At 32.2% G+C, this 21,563-nt stretch overlaps 1 protein-coding gene across 1 annotated transcript; it reads right to left on the bottom strand.

The window, feature by feature from the left end:
- Positions 1-622: 622 nt before the first annotated feature.
- On the bottom strand, positions 623-16,921 carry LOC126768886 (aminopeptidase N). Its single transcript, XM_050487283.1, has 15 exons — positions 16,844-16,921; positions 15,031-15,108; positions 13,644-13,906; positions 12,771-12,965; positions 11,783-11,938; positions 11,152-11,291; positions 9,405-9,594; positions 8,896-9,046; positions 7,661-7,872; positions 6,980-7,163; positions 6,172-6,373; positions 5,310-5,584; positions 4,517-4,716; positions 2,118-2,432; positions 623-1,621 (listed from the first exon to the last, which is right to left on the bottom strand). Exons 2-15 carry the CDS (start codon positions 15,094-15,096, stop codon positions 1,354-1,356), a joined length of 2,817 nt encoding a protein of 938 aa, XP_050343240.1. The 5' UTR covers positions 15,097-15,108; positions 16,844-16,921; the 3' UTR covers positions 623-1,353.
- Positions 16,922-21,563: the final 4,642 nt, after the last annotated feature.

Genomic DNA, 21,563 nt, shown 5'->3' with positions numbered 1-21,563 from the left:
CTGCCATGATCTCCTTGAATACTTCCCTAGTGGCTAACAAAGGACTACTATTTATTTACAAAGAAACTTTATTGTTCAGGTATTATAATATGTTTCCTCTTTTCTCTTACATAATAAAAGGCAAACTTAGATTGCGTATGGAACTATTGCATATTATTATAATGTATTGAATTTTTAACGATTACGAATATTCCATAAAATTAACTCGTTATTTTATAAGCTTAATTTAGTATACCTCTCTAGAATACATATAATAATATAATATATTTTTCTGTCGGTAGGGCTTTGTGCAAGCTCGCCTGGGTACCACCCACTTATCAGACATTCTACCGCAAAACAAAATTACTTAGTATTGTTGTGTTCCGGTTTGAAGGGTGAGTGAGCCAGTGTAATTACAAGCACAAGGGACATAACATCTTAGTTCCCAAGATTTCTGGCGCATTAGTGATGTAAGCGATGATTAACATTTCTTACAATGCGAATGTCTATGGGCGTTGGTGACCACTTACCGTCAGGTGGCCCATATGCTCGTTCGCCTTCCTATTCTATACATATATTGAAAAATAATAACTCATATAACAATAATAAAATACAAATAATAACAAACAATTAAAACAAAATAAATTAAAAAATATTATTTATTTAAATATTTAGATTTTAACAATTCAAAATATTCTTCATTGTATTTATAAAACTGTATGTATGTATTTCACGAGAGCAAAACGTAAAAGTCGTAAGACTATTATTATATAGGAAGCCTATCATGTATGTTACCATTATTATTTTCCAAATTTACGAACCAGCGACATACTGAATACCAACTTTCGCTCCAATAATTATTTAATTAAGTTAATTTGAATAATTATGATACCGTAGTTCTCGTTCGCATCACGTTTATACATTTTAAAACATAAATACATTTGTGACCAACGCGTCCGCGCAGCAGATTCTTTGTCATTGTTATATACAAACAACACCAGCGCTGCAAACGATGGAGAGACGCGCGGCGGGCGCTTGAACATTACACCGATATTTTTAGCAAGCACCTGTTACGATATGTCAAAGACCAAATATATAACAATTTTATATATAAATGCAAATGTACAAAGATGAGCTTATTGTCAAAGACATATCTTCTAGACTTACCGTATATCGTTTTCTTGTTAGAAAACTCTACAGAGTAAATTTACTTGAATCTTCAAACTTCAATCAAAATAAATTCAGCAGACATTTTGTTTTAAATTAAATATAATAAAGTGGATACAGTTTCAACAGTTTCATTATATTAACATTTATCATAGAAAAAGATTTATACAAACCTAATTAATTATTCTTATATTCTTAAATATACATTTAGTTTCTAATGAACTGGTCATCTTTGACGTCAGCTTCACTGAGGTAATTGTCTAGCCATTTCTCGATAACTGGTAAATTTTCTGCCGACCATTTAGCTTCCTCCCTGATGTTCCTCATAGATTTCTCTATTATATGTTCCGCCGAACCGAATTCCCCTTGATGCGCCACATACAAGTTGGAGACCAGTTCTAATCCAGCTTGTGTCGTGAACTGTGATGTTGCTGATGTGATCAAGTTGTCCCAGATGTTCGTTTTGCTGGAGAATCTATACAGAGTTTATACACATTTATAATACAATAGATACTATATAAAGTACTAAAAATTGCTTAAGTCTAAAAATATACTTAATTAATTGCGTACAACGCGTCTTCGGCTTATTTGTCATCAGTGTCTCGTGTTAAGAAATATTTGAAGTTTAATAGATCGTGCTTATTCAGAATGGAGTTACTATTACCGAAAATCCGAATGTATAATCCAAATAAATCCAATTAAAGCGAAGAATTTTTTGATGAAAATATTTTTTTTTCTAAATGTTATACAACAAACTCAACATGGAATTCGTAATGTTTCTCAATAAATAATTTTTATTTAATATAATAAAATATTTTTCAATTTTAGTATACTTTAAAATCCGTTCTGCAGGATTAAATATCAGTGGAATACCTGAGTGCTATGAAGCGTCTGTAAAGCACACTTAATGCTCGCATTACGGTGCGTAACAATAAATTGGACGGATCATTAAGAAAATATATAATACTTACTTCTCTTTAAGCACGTCCCAATTATCATTAAGGAAATGGAATAGAGCAGTGTAACCCTGAGAATTACCAGTCAACATACTGAATATAAGGAACAGGTCAGTTTCTGTAAAGTTTCCATTGCCTTCTAGAACAGTAATGTTCAACAACTTCTGGACCTTATATTCATCAACTGGACAACCAGCGAGTGTTTTTAGGAGATATGTTCTTTCGCTCTGTTTCCTCGATGGAGGGAAGTTTATCACCCTCTGGAGGCCGAAGTCCCATTCTTTTTGTGTGCCCCATTTAAATACTGGACATATGTATTGGTTGGATGTTCTGAAAATTTTATTGATTTTTTAAAAAAAATAAGCAGTTTTACCTGAGTATTTTGTAAGACTTCAATACGATATGACTGCTAAAATTTAATCGGTATCGTTTCAAATCAACACACCCGAATATTGGTGTTGTTACAATTTATAGTATCATAAGTTTAATTCAAACTTCTTCAAAAACAGGGCTAATCTATCACACACAAAACTATTATTAATAATACTGTGAAGTGAACTTTTTTTATATGCTATGATATAACGCTATGATATAAATAGAAAACTCCGCATAAACTATTAACATGTATTTATGTTTAAAACAGTAACAATAAAACTAAACAGGAACCGTCGAGAACGCGAACAATACCTAACATTATTAATGGCCAAAGCACACTGAATGATGAATCCCAACCACAATAGGAGATGGCAAGAATATTGTATCCAACGAAAACAATAAAATATTTTATAAGCTTATACTTTTAACCTTAAAATATATATTCCGTTGCATTTAAATATAAATAGAATTATTTAATACGTCCAAGATGAATGCATCGTTGATACAATGGATTTTTTCGAAGAAAAATTAATGACTACCACATTTGTTCGTTCATTTATTAAAGAACCAAAAATGAAGACGAAAAGTAACTATGTCGCATATTTGATAACCCGTAAAATTCACGTTTTCCAATAGATAAATGACGCTCACAACATAAGAGGCCAGGATTAAATTAAATTTTCACGCTCCACATAACACGAATGGACATCCCTTCCAGCTGTCAACTTTCCGTCCAATAAATGAGTTTACGATTTCTTTGGATTCAATATTACCGCACAATGAAGATATACGATGACTTTTGTCAATGACGTAACAAATCAAAGAGTCGAATAAATAATTTGACAAGTAAAAATATGCTTGAACACTCAATACCTAATAAATTGTGTAAGTACAGATTCAAGTTCTATTAATATATAATATTGTAATATTACTGGGATGTTGATGATATCATTGATTCTTTTCGGTACTTTGTCAATGTTACTGATTGATAAATAACCAAGATATGTTCATATAACACTTTTGTAACCTATCCTTTGAAATAAATAAAGAATATATAAGTAATGTTAAATTTTAAAATCGAACACACCCACGCAAATAACAAATTAAAAGCAACAAAGTAATTCATCTGTAATTAAAGGTAATCTGTGCGAAGCAAATATGATCATTGAAAACTATATATATATATATATATATATATCATTTTTCTCTACCCGTCACGGCACAACCATGGAAAGTTAAAATAATATTCGTTTTCAGCAAAACGCGTTTATCGACTTCCAAAAATACATGTATAGTAATAAAATATTTGAAATTAATGTTGATAACTTTAGTTAAAGCACTGTCCTCAAGAATTCGGCAATTTTATGAATTATTTAGGTAACAGACGAGCCCAGTTACGGTTTTAATTTATACTAATGACTGTATTATTCAAATCACGGTGTTACTTTGTTGGCTCGTTCTTTGTTACATGATTAAACTTTTGCGCAAAACATTTTTATTCGAGGTTTAATTACGAAAAAGTTTTGCATTACACAAGTTTGCGCTGTGTGTGAGCTACGCGTAAAAGTTCTAATTATAGCAACCACAATTAAAAGTTCTATGTTACCTTTGAGTCGCATAAAGAAGATTATTGTTACGGGCAACAAAATTTAAATGAGGAAAGAAGAGAAAATAAAATATAAAAAAGAATTTATATCGTTACACATTAAACAAAGTATCCTGAATACATTCAAATTTTTAATAACTTCGGATTTATTATATAATATAGACTAGCAAACCCGTGGTTTCGCTAACGTTCAGTTCAGTTCAATTTGTGACGAAAATCCTTCAAGAATAACTATTTATTTTTACTTGTAATCAACAGCGTTACAGAAATGGTTGTACAGTTATCACTCGTTACTAAAGTAAGGCCATATAGGGTTACAATTTTATAATACGAAGCTTGACAAAAAAATAAAAGTAAAGACATAGTATAAGTATTAATATTTACAGTAAAAAAATCATTCTTGCTTATTATTATCATTATTCTATGTACTCACGGGTTTCCTTCATCAGGAGTAGGAGCTTGGACCCACTTGGCGTACTGTTCCTGCGCCTCCATCACGCAAGGCTTGTATCCAGCTTGGCAGAGGAAAGTCTTAGTCAAACTACGAAGGTTCTTCCTCCAATTTTCCTCATCGTCCCTCACATCTTTTGTCAGCTCATTATATAGTGGAGTCAATAAGATACGCACGTAAGCCTTAAGATAATAAGAGAAAATATTACGGAAATCATATCACATTTAAAATTATTATTATATGTAAATTTAACGGAATAATTGAATAAAAAAACTGTTCACCTATAGAGCACCTAATTAAAAAAATATGATATGCTAACAGGTACGTTACAATAATAATAATTAAAAAGTATATATTTAGTTCAACTTTATATATAATGGAGTACAAAATAAATTTTATGCATAATAATATTTTTTTTAGAGAATATGAGAAGAATATTTGCCACTCCAAAAGCGTAAAGCTTGTATCAGGATTGGGGACGACAATAGCCCAATAGTCAAATCGAACCTGCAACTTAAACATCGCTAAGAGGCCTCTAAACTATTGTGCCATTACGCCATTGCGCTTACAATTCATTTCGCTTTGGAACGAATTTGTCGAGTTATAATTGAAAGGAATATTTAGTTCAGCCAATTTTGAAACATATATCGGTTATAAACTGTCACGAGTCCCCCAAATTAGCAAAATGTTATATAAAGGTTACGTATAACGCTTCATATATGCTTCTCACCCTCGACATTTACTGTATCGGAAATTTTATAGCTAACTAACTTACCCGGAACTTATCCTGGATACAGGAACATATATGCCGTCCAATATGGTCTATCATTGTAAAAACTGGATCCCATACCAGGTGGTGTCTCTCGTGTCTCATAAACAATGTCATATTGAACGCTGTGGCGAAAGATAGCTCGCCGGCATATGCTAAGTTCCATGCATCGTGTAAGAGCTTGGCTCTTGTCAATTCAGGTAATTTGGTCCTCTGTTCGCTTTGAAGATATGCAGACAAGAGATTCCAGTTATCTTTCTCGTAGTTGACGGGAAAGGGTGCTGTTGAATTTTTCAATTTACATTTTTTTAACTTATTATAACCGTAGTTTTAATTTATTTAATAAAAAGTAGACAGATTAGCAAATGGGCCACCTGATGGTAAGTGGTCGCCACCAACGCATATTTTTAACATACATTTTTTTAACTTATTATAACCGTAGTTTCAATTCATTTAAAATAAAGTAGACAGATTATCAAATGGGCCACCTGATGGTAAGTGGTCGCCACCAACGTCAGATGTTATGTTCCTTGTGCCTGTAGTTAAACAAGCTCACAAGATTAACTAGTCACCAATTATTAATTAATAAACAGTGTAAGCGCTTGCATCTCACTACATATGTAAATCAGATGCAGAACTTCTTATTACTTTAGTAGCAATGCATAAAAGAAAGTTATATTAAACTTCATCCTAGAAATGATACTCACAGATAAGTTTAACTTTGAATAACTTTTTCATTCGTGAATATTTAATAAATTACATTTCTTTGATATTATGGAATAAACATGCTGTAATAAGTAGTGTGAGAAGTCGTAGTAAAATAAAATAGTTAGTTTCTTAATTCAATGTATACTCCAAGTTAACTCACCAATCTCTTCAGGGTTGACGATTATAAAATGGTTTTTATCAGGTAAGTTCACTAGATTAAGATCCCTGTGATTACGCATCCAAGCAGCTGGTGTTGTGTTTGTAAAATCGAGCTTGTCACCGCGAGCAACTACCAAAGGTGCCCACCAAAGCATCTTCGCTGCGTCTGGGACGTCATGGGGACGCTCACGAAGATAAACTTTCTGAATATTTTGATATTTATTATAAATTATTACTAATTTGATTTACATAAAAAAAACTTGGTCGTCATGAGACCTGCATATGAAACGAAAATCGATGATTGATGAAATAATTAAAGAAAAACAATAAATAGATATTAAATAAAAAAAATTACATCGCATCGAATTACACAAAAGTATACAGTATACGCGCCAAGCACACACAAGGGAGTAAGAGCTCTGTGCGGGTGGCGCATGATAGAACGTCATGCCGTTTGCCATCACGAGATACCATAATTTGATTTGTCACAATGAATAGCGAGTTCATTAACATCGTCTATATCTCGAAGTCGAAGTATTTTATTTAATTCACACTATACAGTAACAGCCTGTTAATGTCCCACTGCTGGGCTAAGGCCTCCTCTCCCTTTTGAGGAGAAGGTTTGGAGCTTATTCCACCACGCTGCTCCAATGCGGGTTGGTAGAATACACATGTGGCAGAATTTCAATGAAATTAGACATATGCAGGTTTCCTCACGATGTTTCCTTCACCGTTAAGCACGAGATGAATTGATGAGGTTTATAATTCATCTCACACTATAGAAAAAGTATTAAAAAAAACTTTTATACCTGCGTCACCATAGCTGAATTTGTATCATAATTTCTTTTAACAGTTACAAGTGGTAATCTATCTTTTTCAATCCAACTAGCAGCTACAGTCTTTATATCTACATCCTTCGGTATCTTGCCATCACTTATAGCAGCGGCATTAAGAGCATTCCAAATATCGTCGCCAGTGAATGTTTTAAATTTTCTAAAAACAATCACGATATAAAAACACTTATATTATTAGCATATTTTTTCCAAACGAATGTACTTTATTCAAAAACATTCTGAGGCTTACAAAACAGTTAGAGACAATGACAGATTCAATTATAAGCAAATATAATTATACATATGTGCTAGCTATTAACAAATGTATTTTATGTCGTATTTTTATTTATTTGCAATTTATATCGTGTTATGCAATATTTAATAAGTAAAATTCTTAAGTTGGAATGAAAATTTATAGTAAAATAAAAGTATAAAGATTTTGCGCTGTCTGACAAATTATCCAGCTTCAGCGTATTTGAGAAACTAGCGCAATTATCTTTACAAATATTCTCAGTAAGCAACTAACTATTTATAAACAAGAAAGTCATAAGTACATTAACAAATTAACCATAAAATATTTTCAACCATAAACAAGTTATTTTTTTTTTTAATTCAATGAATTACAAAAGACAATTTATTTAATAAAATCAGCTTTACTTGGATTCAATGAACATTTTCATCCCCTTCTTGAACGTATCTCCGCCGATTGTGTAGTTAAACATGCGAAAGAGCAGTTCTATTTTGGTACAAGCGGTCTCTTGCTTCATGCCCGTGATGCGAGAGTGTGGGTAACGCTTGCTGAACTCATAATACAGAGAATATAATACTGTCATCGGCCATCTTTCTTCCATCTCTGAACCGTTATTTATCTACAAAGGAAGTAGTAATCTTTTAATTAAAAAAAAATGAAGTTTCCTTAGGAACTTAATGCTTGTATTATATGTAACAGCCGATTGATATATTTTTTACACTATAAACATACAATTTAGTTTTCGTAATTATAAGTTTTATTTAGTTTTTTTTATTTTATTTTTTTAGTAGGCTAACTCGAAACTCATTATTGAACACTTTCGTGAAATATCAGTCAGTTCATTACTCACCCGTAAAATATTGACAACCGACTTAAGGAGATATACTATTTTGATCCGTATATACTTGAAATATTTTAATTAATAACAATTAGATATTGACTGTAATAAAATTATAACATTTGAAGGATTCGTATGAAAGCAGCGTATTCGTATTACTGTTATTTATCTGTCAACATTTCACGAAGTGAGTACTTACAAGATGCACTACTTGTTGATTTTAACTATGTGTACTTTAATTACTACAAAACATTATACTAAAATTATTGGTATATTCTTGGTAATAATTCTATATATTTAAAGAGGTAGACGGTATAACTACGATGAATTTAATTGTGACTGAATAGATTGTGAAGTGAGTTGAGAAAAGCCCATACGGATGAACTTAAAAAGCTAAATACAGAATTTGAGCCAAATCGTTAATCTTTTTGAGCCGTTTATAAGAAAGCCGAAGCCGATACATAAGAAATAAGTTTTTAAACAAGAATTACTCATTTAATATTATAAGATAAATTTAATATAAAATTCGTGTCTTTCGTTTTTTTATATTTAATTTAAAAAAAAAACATAGTCTTAATTTATTTTGCTTTATTAAAAAAAACAATACGCCATAAGCTATGGTAATAAAGATGTAATGTTCTTCAACCTTTTTTTCAAGGGCAATCATATTATAAAAAAGAATTTATAATACAAAGTATTTCTGCTCGTTTGAAGTGAAAATAAGTATAGTATATGATGAGTGATACGAACCCAAACGAACAAAATCCTACCACGAGTGATAGATAGTTCGTGTATATAAGGTACCTTGAATGCGATCTCCGCCGCGAGGTATCCCACGAGCGCCTTGTTGAGGTGCGCGTCGCTCCACCACGCGGGCGTGGCAAGCGCGCCGAGCCACTGATACGAGATCTCCTGCGACAACTGCAGATAGCCTCGACTACTGAGGTCACTCTCTCTATACGTAACGATGAAAAACTATTTAAAAAAAAGTCTACAAAACAATATACATTTTTTTTATTTGGAATTGATTCTACCCCACAAAATTAAATTAATTATCATATAAGTCATCTTTACCATGACGATTAAAAATATTTGAAAAATAAAAATGTATATTTTTAGGGATAAATCTTTTAATTTGTCGTGTATTCACGAAAAACCCACAAGCAAGATTTCATATTAAGTAATTGTAGTAACCATTTCGTTTATACATAACAATATATAAATAGGTATTAATATGACTTATTAATGTTTTCCTTTTTATAGTATCGTGTTTTCGTTTCCAATTGCAATTTACCTTATGTCAAATTATTTACCTAAAAACAATTAATCCCCAATTATCAGCAGGTCGGATTCCAAAATAGCTCGGCAAAGCGACGATGTCAAGCCTGTGCAAAGGAAGAGGCACTTGCCAAAAGTTAGCCACTTCGCCAAACACTTGGGCCACTTTCTCGTTAACACCTTCCAAAGCTTCCAAATATTCAGGCCGACCCCACACACGAAGTTCTATATAAACAAATATATATAATAATCATTATGTTAATCGATTAAATGTCAAAACAATTCACTGTCGACCATAAAATGAAGATGACTATTTACTATGATTTTTAATATAAATTACTGTTTATAAATGCTTTTAGAATATTTATTAGTCTATAGTAGTAATATTTCGAATATGAATTTAATAGGAGGGCGTTAGGAAGCCTGTGTTAAGTCAGAGTATAAGCCATCTTCATTTCAAATTTCATCAATATTTATTCAACATTTGATGCTTGAAAGAGAAAAAAAAGATCTATGTATCCATAGTTTCGCGTTTATTATATCAGTAGGATACAAACTTTATATGCGTGTTGCGTCTACATATTCGTCTGAACATATTTACACAGATTATACACCTATACAGATTATATTTAAAAATTTCACTTTTTAAGTTTGTTGATTGGAAGAAATGTCAAATTAGCCATAATTAATATTGTATTACACATTATCTAAGATAAAGCATGTTTTTACGCAATTTAAATGTGTTGTAAAAGAATCTGTAAATAAGCTTATAAAAAGAAATGTTTTATATGATATGAACAGTGCTATTTTTTTTTTGCCGGGAGTGATATGCCCATAACATTCTACTCCACCTGATGGTTAGTGATAGTAGAGTCCAAACGCGACGACGGGTAGAATGTTCTGCACTAGCCACCTTCACGTCTCGTTTGAAGGGTTGTAAGAGGAGGGAAATACGTGAGATGGTAAGGAATTCCATTTTTTGGAAGTGTGACAGAGAAAGGAGTTGCCAAATTTCTTTGTGCGAGATGGAATTGATGTCACAGTTAGGCGGTGACATCGAGAGCCAGCACGCGTAGACTTATGAAGGAAGGGGGGAGCAGGAATTAAAGAGAATAATTATTCTGTAAGAACTCACTTCATTACGCCCCCGTGAAATGTTGACAACCGACTTATGGCGATATATGAGTGTATTCTTGAAATGTTATAATTGTTACGGTCAATGTCGCATATCACTTTCTGACATTTCACGAACGCTTTCTGCGCTGAATTTCAGGTTTATTCGTACAGAATAGCCCTACATGTACTAATTTTTGTACCATGTTTTAAATATTTTCAAAACTTATATATGGAAAATATCTAAGCATATTAAAATTGAATTTATCTAAAGGAAATCGTAATAGAATCGTAAATAATAATGACGATTGTATTTAGTATAGAAACAATAAGGTAACTTAATATCTTAAATGTGTGTGTATAAAGTAGAAAAACTTTATGGCGAATCATATAAATGTCATCAACCATTGTTCGCTTGATGGCTCAATTTCGCAGACAATGGTTGAAGTTACGATTTTGGTAGGCCAAAATATATTTGATATGACCGCTTTTCGCTTACGCTTGGATTGTTTAAACTTATTTAATACCTGTAAACCTTCATTAAAGAATTATACATAAATGTTTGCTTATTTATCTAAAACAGGTTGAATTTCGCGGAATACTATTTTAATATTGTAAATTTCGAAGAGCATTTGTGGTGTAAAATATCTTCGATTAGTATTTCCTTACCGATATCATTGCCATTTTCATCTCTGTAATGAGTGGATTCCCCCAGTTGTTTCAATTCAGCAATAATGAGGCCCAGTGTGAAAGTTGACATCGGTGGAGTCCTCTCGAAGTGATCCCAAACAGCATTTGGCTCACCATTGCTAGTTTTATTTTGAATATTTATTATACAATTTTTTTTATAGAATAGTTTATACTTTTATCAAGTACACATTAAAATTGTAAAGCTATTTATGGTAGGGCTTTGTCCAAGCTCGTCTGGATAGGTTAGTCATTAGTAATTCTACCGCTAGACAGCAGTACTTGGTATTGATGTGTTCCGGTTTGAAGGATGAGTGAGCCAGTGTAATACAGGCACAAGGGACAAAACATCTTAGTTCTGAAGATTGGTGGTGCATTGGAGATGTAAGCGATGGTTAACATTTCTCTCCGACACAAAAAACCGACACAATCAGAAACCAGGTGCGGTATCAACAGCTTTACGTGCTTTCACGCACGGGAGTGTTATAGTGTCTGAGGCAGTCATAGTGACTGCTGCTGGGAAATCCTTGACAGAAAAACATTCATATCGGGCTTGCGATCAGCACCCTCATAAGATACTTAACCGAGGCAGCAGACTAAATAAAATACTTACATATCTTCAGATCTCGCAACAGGAGTATTACTAAGAGCTACCATATTCCGAGGCCGGACCACACTTAGCTCGAAAGGCGTCTTATATCCAGGCTCGTCGAAGCACGGGAACATTCGTCTTGCATTATTGGGACGCAATTGGGTAGCGGCAACCATTCTATGAAATAGACATTTTTATATATTTTTTTCATTTAAATAATATTATTTCTATTAAATGAAATGAATATAAATATAGACTATGACCATATTCAAAATAATACCCCAGTACTTTATACTTTTCTAGGAATGCAGACGAGAAAGTGGCCACCTGATAGGACACGTTCATATATAATGGCAAGAAGTATCAGCCCCTAATATAATTCATGTCGCCCACACAAACAGAAGACTCATCACATATATATCGATATCGAGGCTCATGAGTGATATTAGCGAGCGGTGGTGACCACTTAGCGTCAAGTGTCCCATTTTCCCGTCCGCCTACATCTTCTATAAAAAAATATATATATATCCTGGTTACACGCCCACACAAGGTGGTCTCGAAGATAAAACGTGGGATAATAAAATCTTAACTACAAAATACATGACTACTGCGCGAGTGTAGTCGTAGGCGAAAACTATTTAGTATACTTATTAGTTTTAATACAATTTTAAAGAAGATTAGTTTCATTAGAAATAGATAACAATTGATTATTTTTTACCTATAACCTTAAATTGCTTGATTGGCACCGCCTTGCAAAATAAATGATTAACTTTATAGATTGAATAACAATAAATTTATATTATACTAGCGTTTCTTCGCGGTTTCAGCCGCATAGTTCCCATGGGTATACGGGGATAAAATATAGCCTATGTTATTCGCTGATATGCTCTATAGTTTTCCATTGGTGAAAGAATTTTTAATACATTGGCATTTACAATATTAGACAAGGATAGTCAGTACAATTTTATTATCAACGTTTTTTAAAAACAGTTACAAATACTGATATAACCTCTCAACATCCTGGTCAGTGACGTAGATTGTTTTGAAGAACGCTTCTGTCGACGATGTTTGCATGGTCCCTTTGAAACTGAAGTTGATGAACCCAACTGAGGACTTCGGCACCACCTTTTCCAGGCGTAGCGTAACAATAGGCTTTTTCGGATCACTACTCATTTTCTTTATTTGAATCTTCTGCAATTCTTTCCTATGATAATAAAAAAGTTATAAAAAAAATCTATAAGCATAATATAACATGGTCATCTTCACGAATGAGTGTATGACGATGACATGACATGATAACATATTCTGATTCCTATCATTGATATTGTAAACTCCACGATACAACGATAATTCTAACAGCCTATCGCTACGAATGCAACTAATCCGTGTCTTGTCACCATTGTGCTACGTTCCTGTGATGATCGACTCATACTGTCTTGAATTTTATGGCATTACTTAGATATAATAGCTTAGTGGAAGATACAAAGGTGAAATCGTCGCGATATACTCAACCGCAGATAGCGTCTTAAAGCCACGTTCAAAGTCATATTTTAAACATTACATTCAAGTAGTTTCACTAACATGAGCTAGTGCTTGTTAAGGTTTTACAAATACATTTTTTAATAACTATTTGCTTAAAGTCCATATATATAATACTTTTCAAAATCATAAAACACTTGGACAAAATATTTTTAAACTTGAAACTATATTGAGATAATACTACAATAAAGAACAAAACATAACTATACGTAAAAATTTAATTAATAAAAACAGTATGTTTTATAACTTTACGATGTACGAGTAAGTAGAAGACAAGAGTCATCTTTACTAAAGGAATATAACTATAAAGTGATTCAAAGTCGCATTGTTTAAGAGAACTTACGAGTTACTCGGTATGTATGCTTTGACTTCCGATTCTGTGATTTCAATCTCATGAGCACAATGAACGCTTATTGTGTCCGCATCTTCCAACCACGTCACGTTGATGCTCACGTGCCCTTCAAAAACATCATCTTCTAGATACGGTTCAAGCTCTAAACGGTAGCCCGTCGGTTCAACTGATTTTTCCAGTCTACTCTCCATTGCTAAACCGTGAGCATTATTCAGATCGATGCTACGTGTTTTGATAATGTGAAAAGCCTGTATCTGTGAACGAATAGTAATTACTAGCTTAAATGTTACATATCAAATTGGGACAAGTAGGGCTATTCTGTAAGAACTCGGAACTCACCGCAGAAAACTTTCATGAAATATCAGAAATACTATATTGATAATATTTATATCATTTCAAGAATACAGGCGACAAAATATTATATCAACACAAGTTGATTGTCAACATTTCACGGATGAGTAATGAAGTGAGTTTTTACAGAATAGCACTGAAGTTCGCCATGGTATAGGCTATTCGAATAGCAGAAATCGTCGAGATGAAAATTTACATTTACATATACCATGCGAATGTAAACAGTAGTTTAAATTAAATTACTCTGCTTAACTATCTGATATAAACTATTTTACATCTGAAGTTTCGACACCAACGTCGTCGCCATTCAAACCGCAATTATTTCACGAATCCATATCTTATTCGAGACATCAACCAATGATATCGTGAAAATTAAATTTAAAAAGTTGTTTATTAAAATTTAAAGTTCTTAATTTTGTGATTGCAATAAACTATATACTTTTATAACTTTTATACTGAGTTTACTGGTTATATGTCCGTTTGTGAACAATTCAAAGAATTAAAGAACAACATGTTCAGATCTTCAGATCTGCCTAAAACGTATTGGTTTAAGTCGGCTTAAGCTTCCCAAAAAATGCCACGAACATTGCTCAAGCCGACGAACAACAACAACCGACTGCTGTCAATGAGGACCATTTATAATTCTGTTAAGCAATTAAAGTATTAAGCAGATATTACCTTCAATTACAAAATAAAAATTTCATGCATTTTAAACAAAGTATAAAACGGATATTGATAGGAAATTGGCACTATTTATAAATCTAACTTTATTAAGTAACTTAATTGTATATAAAAATTAAATGAAGTCCTTAATATATTTTATCGTAACTTATAAAGTTAGAACATCTATTACTAAGTTATATAAACCGTCGTCTACGTTTAAAAGACCTTTTCAAAGGTTATTTTAGGAGGATAATAAAATTACTCGTTAGGCTGTGATAAGTCTCGTCTCGAAATAGGTGTTTAACATCATCACACATGAACTCGACAGCTAACGAGGTGAGGCGCGAACGGGGCACTAACTCACCTTATCCGGTGGCAGGGAATAAGATGAGACACACATGCACGCGAGCACGCACACTATCGTCTTCATGATTGCGTTAACCTGGTGAAAATTGAAAAATTCATGTAGTAGTTTTCAGTACAACTTAATTAAAATATATTTTATAATAAATATAGAATATTCGAGAATTGTTTTTACTTTGTTTTTGATAAGCAATCTCATGAAACGAATAATATGTAAATCATTCATTGAAATTTTAGTGTAAAAAAAGTGAGAATTACATTTATGTCAGTATAATTTGTTGGACTCGTTAAAGAAAACCAAATGAGCCCAAACTACAACTTCCTTGCTATAGCATTGGTACGAATACTTGTGAAGTTTAGATCGGCCCGACTTGGGATTCGAACTCAGAACATCGATATCAGCAATAAAGCGTAAAGCATCATAGTGAAAACACAAAATGGGCAAATACGTCAAAAAGTCATGTATATGTCCATCAGAAAAATACAACAACATAAATGGCATTATAATATCACTAGCTTCCGCCCGCAGCTCCTCCCGTGTATGAGGGGAACAGGTTAGCCTATGTTAAGCTATAAACCAAATTTCATAAAAATCCGATCAGTAGATTTTCTTTAAAAAGGAACAAAGATCCATTCTCTCAAAGTTTCACGTTTATAATATTAGTAGAATTTGTAAATTAATTATTTTGTTTCCCATACTAATATATACAATAAAATATTATGATAAGCGATACATCTATCAATACGTTATTCTCAGTGCTGTCAGTCGTAAATACATATGGATATAAACATTTAGCCATCTGTATAATAAAATAATCATTTTACAATTCTGTCAATACATTGCAATAGATGAAAATTATTCGATAATAAATCAAACACTTTACTTCATAAGTCAAGACAAACATAAATTGTATCTAAACCCGATAATGACTTTGTTTATTTGTCTAAAAATATAGTTCCTACAATTAAAGTTAGATTTTTTAAAGCTGTAATTTGTTCTAGATTTTTCCACACGAATTTTACTAATATAATTTTGAACGTGCAGGTTTCCTAACGATGTTACTTTCACAGCAAAACGAGGAGTATTAAAAAAATACACCAAATTTTTTAGGGCGGTCAAATGAACGAAAAAAGTAAATACTTACTAATAAAATGCATTAATAAATGCGACATTTAAAATATTTTAAATAATTATGTAATTTTGGAGCACTGGACCGATTTTATATTCTAAAATTAGATTTTTTTATTGTATAAACAAAAGAAAATAACACATTAAACATTTATATAATTTAAATTAAAGTCATCTTCGTATTTCATGCACCATGTTTAGGCACGTACGACGATAATGATGCAAATCATATATATTAAGAGTTCTAATTCTAAATCCGTTTCACAGTAAACTAGAAACATAACATGGAAAAACTTGTGGCATTTATTTCGTTTTATTTAACTGACCACAAACGTATTTACCAGTATTCTTAGATAAAGCCAAATCCATTGTATAACAGCATTCATGTATTATTTAATATTTGTTTTGTATTGTACATTGTATATAATTATAATTCTAAATATATAGGATGATTCATGGATAGACCAGCGCTTTGCTCGTCAAAGCGATTTCTATCGTCTTTCTTTCATAAGATTCCTTTGATCACATTTATTCAAAAGTAAACTGGTTGCGTTCCAATTTATTAAAAAAAAACCTTTAATATCGTTTCCATGCGATATGTAAAAAAATATTTTACTATATAATATTCATAACTAAAAGGTCATTTATAATACGTTTAAGTACAAAATATTCGAAAGTTACTTACGAGTCAGGTCGTAGTGGCGGATAGCAGGCGTATGAATTGCGACCAGCTTGAACCAACTCAATTGGTTCAGGATATGCCCTATTTGCTCTGACGGCACTGATTGTCACACGTATTGTAAACAGTTAATGTTAACACGTACACCCCGAAACACAGTACTATTGTTGTTCATATTGCGAAATAGTTAGTAGTAACTGTTGTCAAACTATTTCAAAATACGAACAACAATATTTATGAAATACAGACCTTTAGTCGCAGTTTCTTTTTCTAGATACACATAATTTACAAAAGTCCTAAGTTTCTAGACGGAACTATTCTAAATGCTAATTCAGGATACAGACTATCTAGTGATCATAATCTATCTAGATCCATTCAGCCGTAACCCCTGTACCTTAATCGGATTCATTACAAACTTGTGTTCGACCCAAATATAAGTTTTAGATTGGCTTAATCTCCGCTTCTAGAGATCGATTATGTGGTTTTTGGATGGTATGGAAGAGGGCCGTCTGATGGTAAGTGGTCACCGCCACCTATAGACAGAAATATTAACCATTCCTTACATCGCCAATGCGCCCCAACCTTGGGAACTAAGAAGGTCTACCTTGCAGTTACTCAAACAGAAACACAACAATACTAAGTGTTGTTGTTTGGCGATAGAATATCTGATTAGTGCAAGCCCATCATGGTAGGTAGGTACCACCCTACCACTAAATAAATGGAATCAAATGAGAGATTATTTTTCGATTTCCTGTGTATCATAGCATCAATAATTGCTTATATTTGACTAAAATTAGCTTATTGCGACGGGCAATTTATAACTAAAGGAAACCAAGAAATCAATATTGAATAAAACATACAATTTCCTTAAAATGTATTTTTTTTCTTAATATTATATATGTATACCAACATATTGTTATAGTATATACATTACGCGCCACGCACCAAAAGTGCAAGATAGCATGAGAGGGCATGCCATTTCCCGTCGGCATACGCGTCGGTCTTACTCCAAGCCACGTATACCAATAAATGATACACATGAATAATTTAATAATCTCAATTATTCACTTTCAACACGAAGCGTTTGCGAAACACTAAAAATTTTAAATAGATACTTAAAAATTAAGTAATAAACAAAAAAAAAAAACATAGTATCATCTAAAAGTAAGTCTTAAGCTGTTTTGTAAAAAAGAAAAAAAAAGTGGCTACACGACAATGTGTGACGTTGCAAAAGGACGTCACTCAACATATTTTGCCGACGCTGGTTTTCAGTGACCGCCTTTAAAAAGAGAGCAAGCGTACGAACAGTTACTAAAGTGACAAACACTGTAGAGTAAAAGCTACACCTACATAGCTAGTATATTACGGACATATATGTAACAAAATAATTATAAAAAAATTAAGAACAATATTACATGTAATTATATGGTAATATGTATAGTTACATGTGTATTCGAAATTCAAAACAAAAATAAAACTCGAAAAAGGGCACGGTTAGAAAAGTATGTAAAGCAATTTAAAGTATGTAAAGTAATTTAAATTGAAATACTCATAGCCTCCATACAATTATATGCGATATCTCAAGTCTTAGAATAACTTACAAAATTTGATTGCTAAATTTTTAATTAATACTAATGCTGGTGTAATTGAAGCATTTATACATGCGCTTTTATCGTGAACTACGTTTCGCGCGCGGTTTCGTTCGTTTTACGGTGGAGGAGGGTTTCTTATTAGGTGAAAGTTATAAAAAGTCTATGTCCTTACATGGGGCTCAAGCTTACTTCATACCAAAATTCATCAAGATCGGTTGATATGTTTAGCCGTAAAAGCATAACAAACAGATAAAGTTATTTTCGCATTTATAATATATGTAAATATAGATTAATATAAATATTCCTCCACACACCCACAGACACGTAGACTCACGCACCGGTAGAGACAAAACATTCTCGTATAGAATATCAATCGCTGCCTGTCTGTGCGGATACGCTACGCTAACGTTGGCTAGACTTGAACACGTCCACAGATAATGTTTGATATAACATTTTTATGTCTGTGCCGTTACGTGTCTACTCCGTGCGGAGTTTGATAATATGAATCGAGGTTAAACAGTATGCATATTATCCTTAAAAGCATCAAATTGAGGTCAATAGTGTGGAAAGTTCATAGAATAAATGAAAGTCGAATCCAGTTCAATTTTTAAATATATTTGACGTTAATGGAATTCATTTATTTCAACCGAAATCACTTTCAAATTGCACGATTTATATTAGTGAAGAAATTAATTGGATATTTCATGAAATGTTTAATAACCATTAAAATTAAAACTAGTTTTTCAGTTCTGTAGTAGTTTTTAATCGATCATTAATTTTATTAATAGTGGTTGAGAGAGTACGGACGACTTTTTTCCCAGTTTTTAGAATTTTCTTTGATAAACCAAACTGCTTACTGCTTAGGAATACTTTTAAATATTAAAATGAAATCTATATAAATAAGGAGTAATATAACAGCCTATGAATGTCCCACTACTGGGCTAAAGCCTATTCTCTGTTTAAAGATAATTTTTGTATACATTCCACAACGCTGCTCCAATGCTATTTTTCTGAACACACATGTGGCAGATATTCAATGAAATTAGACACATGCAGGTTTCCTCACCGCTAAACACAATATGAATTATAAGCACAAATTAAGCATATGAAAATTCTGATCAAGCTAATAAAATTGCATATATTAGAACCAAGCAGTCTTTTGTGAACAATATTTTTTCAGTACAAATGGGCATTTATATGTTATAGACTACTTTATAACATCACACAATTTTCACTATCACTAGGAAAATGAAACCAAATAAAAACGAAAGATTAATTTATACATATTTAAAAAACCTACCAGACACCTAACTATTAAACGATTATACAACAAATAAAAATCAAGATATCTGTGATAGAAATAAATGAATTGAAACTGAATTGAATATCTTATTCGTATTAAAAAGTAGATAAAACTTTAAGAAATAACTATTTAAATGGAATCAGCGAAGCAATATATAAGTCGACAATTTAACTTCTAGCAGACAAAGAAACGGCGGATGAAGTACACGATGTTAGTAACTTTTGTTGATTCTTTTAAATGTGTTATTTCGCAGCTTCCTTCTTAAGTTTAAAACATTTTATTGTGTTATATTTTCTTATTAATTATAAATACTTTAATTATATTTACCTAATTTCAAGAATTTACACAACGCCCCGCCAAATAATCACATATCACATAATTACTTATATATTTCACTGGTGGTAGGGCTTTGCGCAAGCTCGTCTGGATAGGTACCACCCACTTATCAGATATTCTACCGCAAAACAATAGTTACTATTGTTGTGTTCCGGTTTGAAGGGTGAGTGAGCCAGTGTAATTACAGGCAAAAGGGACATAAAATCTTAGTTCCCAAGGTTGGTGGTGAATTGGCTACGTAAGCGATGGTTGACATTTCTTAGAATGCCAATGTCTAAGGCCGTTGCTGACCACTTACCATCAGGTGGATCATATGCTCGTCCGCCTTCATATTCTTTAAAAAAAAATATTAACTTGACATAATTACGATCTCTGGCCATTGGATTACGGAATATGACAGAGAAAAAATACGAAAAGCTGCAATAACTTTTCATATTCAGCCTTAGATTTGAAGTAACAGCGGCTTAAAATGAAAAAAATATATATTTTCCATTTTCGAAATTCGAATTTTCCGCATGTTTAACGTTGTTTCCTTTTTTAATACTGTGTTGTTTGTTAAGCAATGAAAGCAGTATATAAATTCAAAGAGTACCCACAGCGGTTATAAAATTGATAATCTTCTTTTTTGAATTCGGATAATACTAGGAGACTATATCTTAAAAGTGGTAATAATGATATTTTATGTAGACGGACTGTTATTCAGAAATATATCCGCAATGTACAAAGCAAATATACCTATATTATATATAACTACTATAATAACTATGTAACTACTTCGTTTCTTCTTCATTGTTTATCTGTATAATATCAAATGAAATAAGTTTCATTCACATTTGTAATACATATGCAACAAATTCCAATGAAATATTTATCGGAATAGACGATGTATTCAACACAGAGTAGTTTACACTATAATTCACTTTAATCGATCAGATTTATCATAAATTTATGCCATTGGTTTTTGTATCTTGGTTTTTCCAGCGCTAACGGTACCACGCTGTGACTATCACGAAACCTACCATTATTTATTTAAAGGATTTTGATACTTAAATATGATGACTTTGTATATCGAATGAAGCATTACGTGAATAATGAATAGGGTAATGAATTATCAAACATATGAACGACATATAAAATACTTAAGGAGAGGCGTATGGTGCAATACCTTGGCCTATTCTCAAAGGAAATTATTTCACAAAAATATACTTCTTAATCAATAAACGGAGTGATTTATACGGAAGGTTTAGATCTATAATACAATAAGGTTTTGTGTAAATTGACTGAAATATAACGATGATCGTTGAAGATGTCGGAAAATATGCCGACTGAGAGCATGCGCCACGTAATCCAATAAATATTACGATATAAAAGTTTATGTAAACACTTATTCCATCAGTGTGAAGTCAGGACGGGTAGCTAGTCTTTATTTATAGCACAACACTATTCTTCAACCTACTTACATTCTTACATTCGCTTTAATTTTACTTCCGAAGTT

Source organism: Nymphalis io, chromosome 6 (assembly GCF_905147045.1).
Source record: "Nymphalis io chromosome 6, ilAglIoxx1.1, whole genome shotgun sequence".
NCBI classification, from domain to species: domain Eukaryota; kingdom Metazoa; phylum Arthropoda; class Insecta; order Lepidoptera; family Nymphalidae; genus Nymphalis; species Nymphalis io.
Note: the sequence above shows the minus strand (reverse complement) of the source record. Positions and strands in the feature narration are given on the sequence as shown.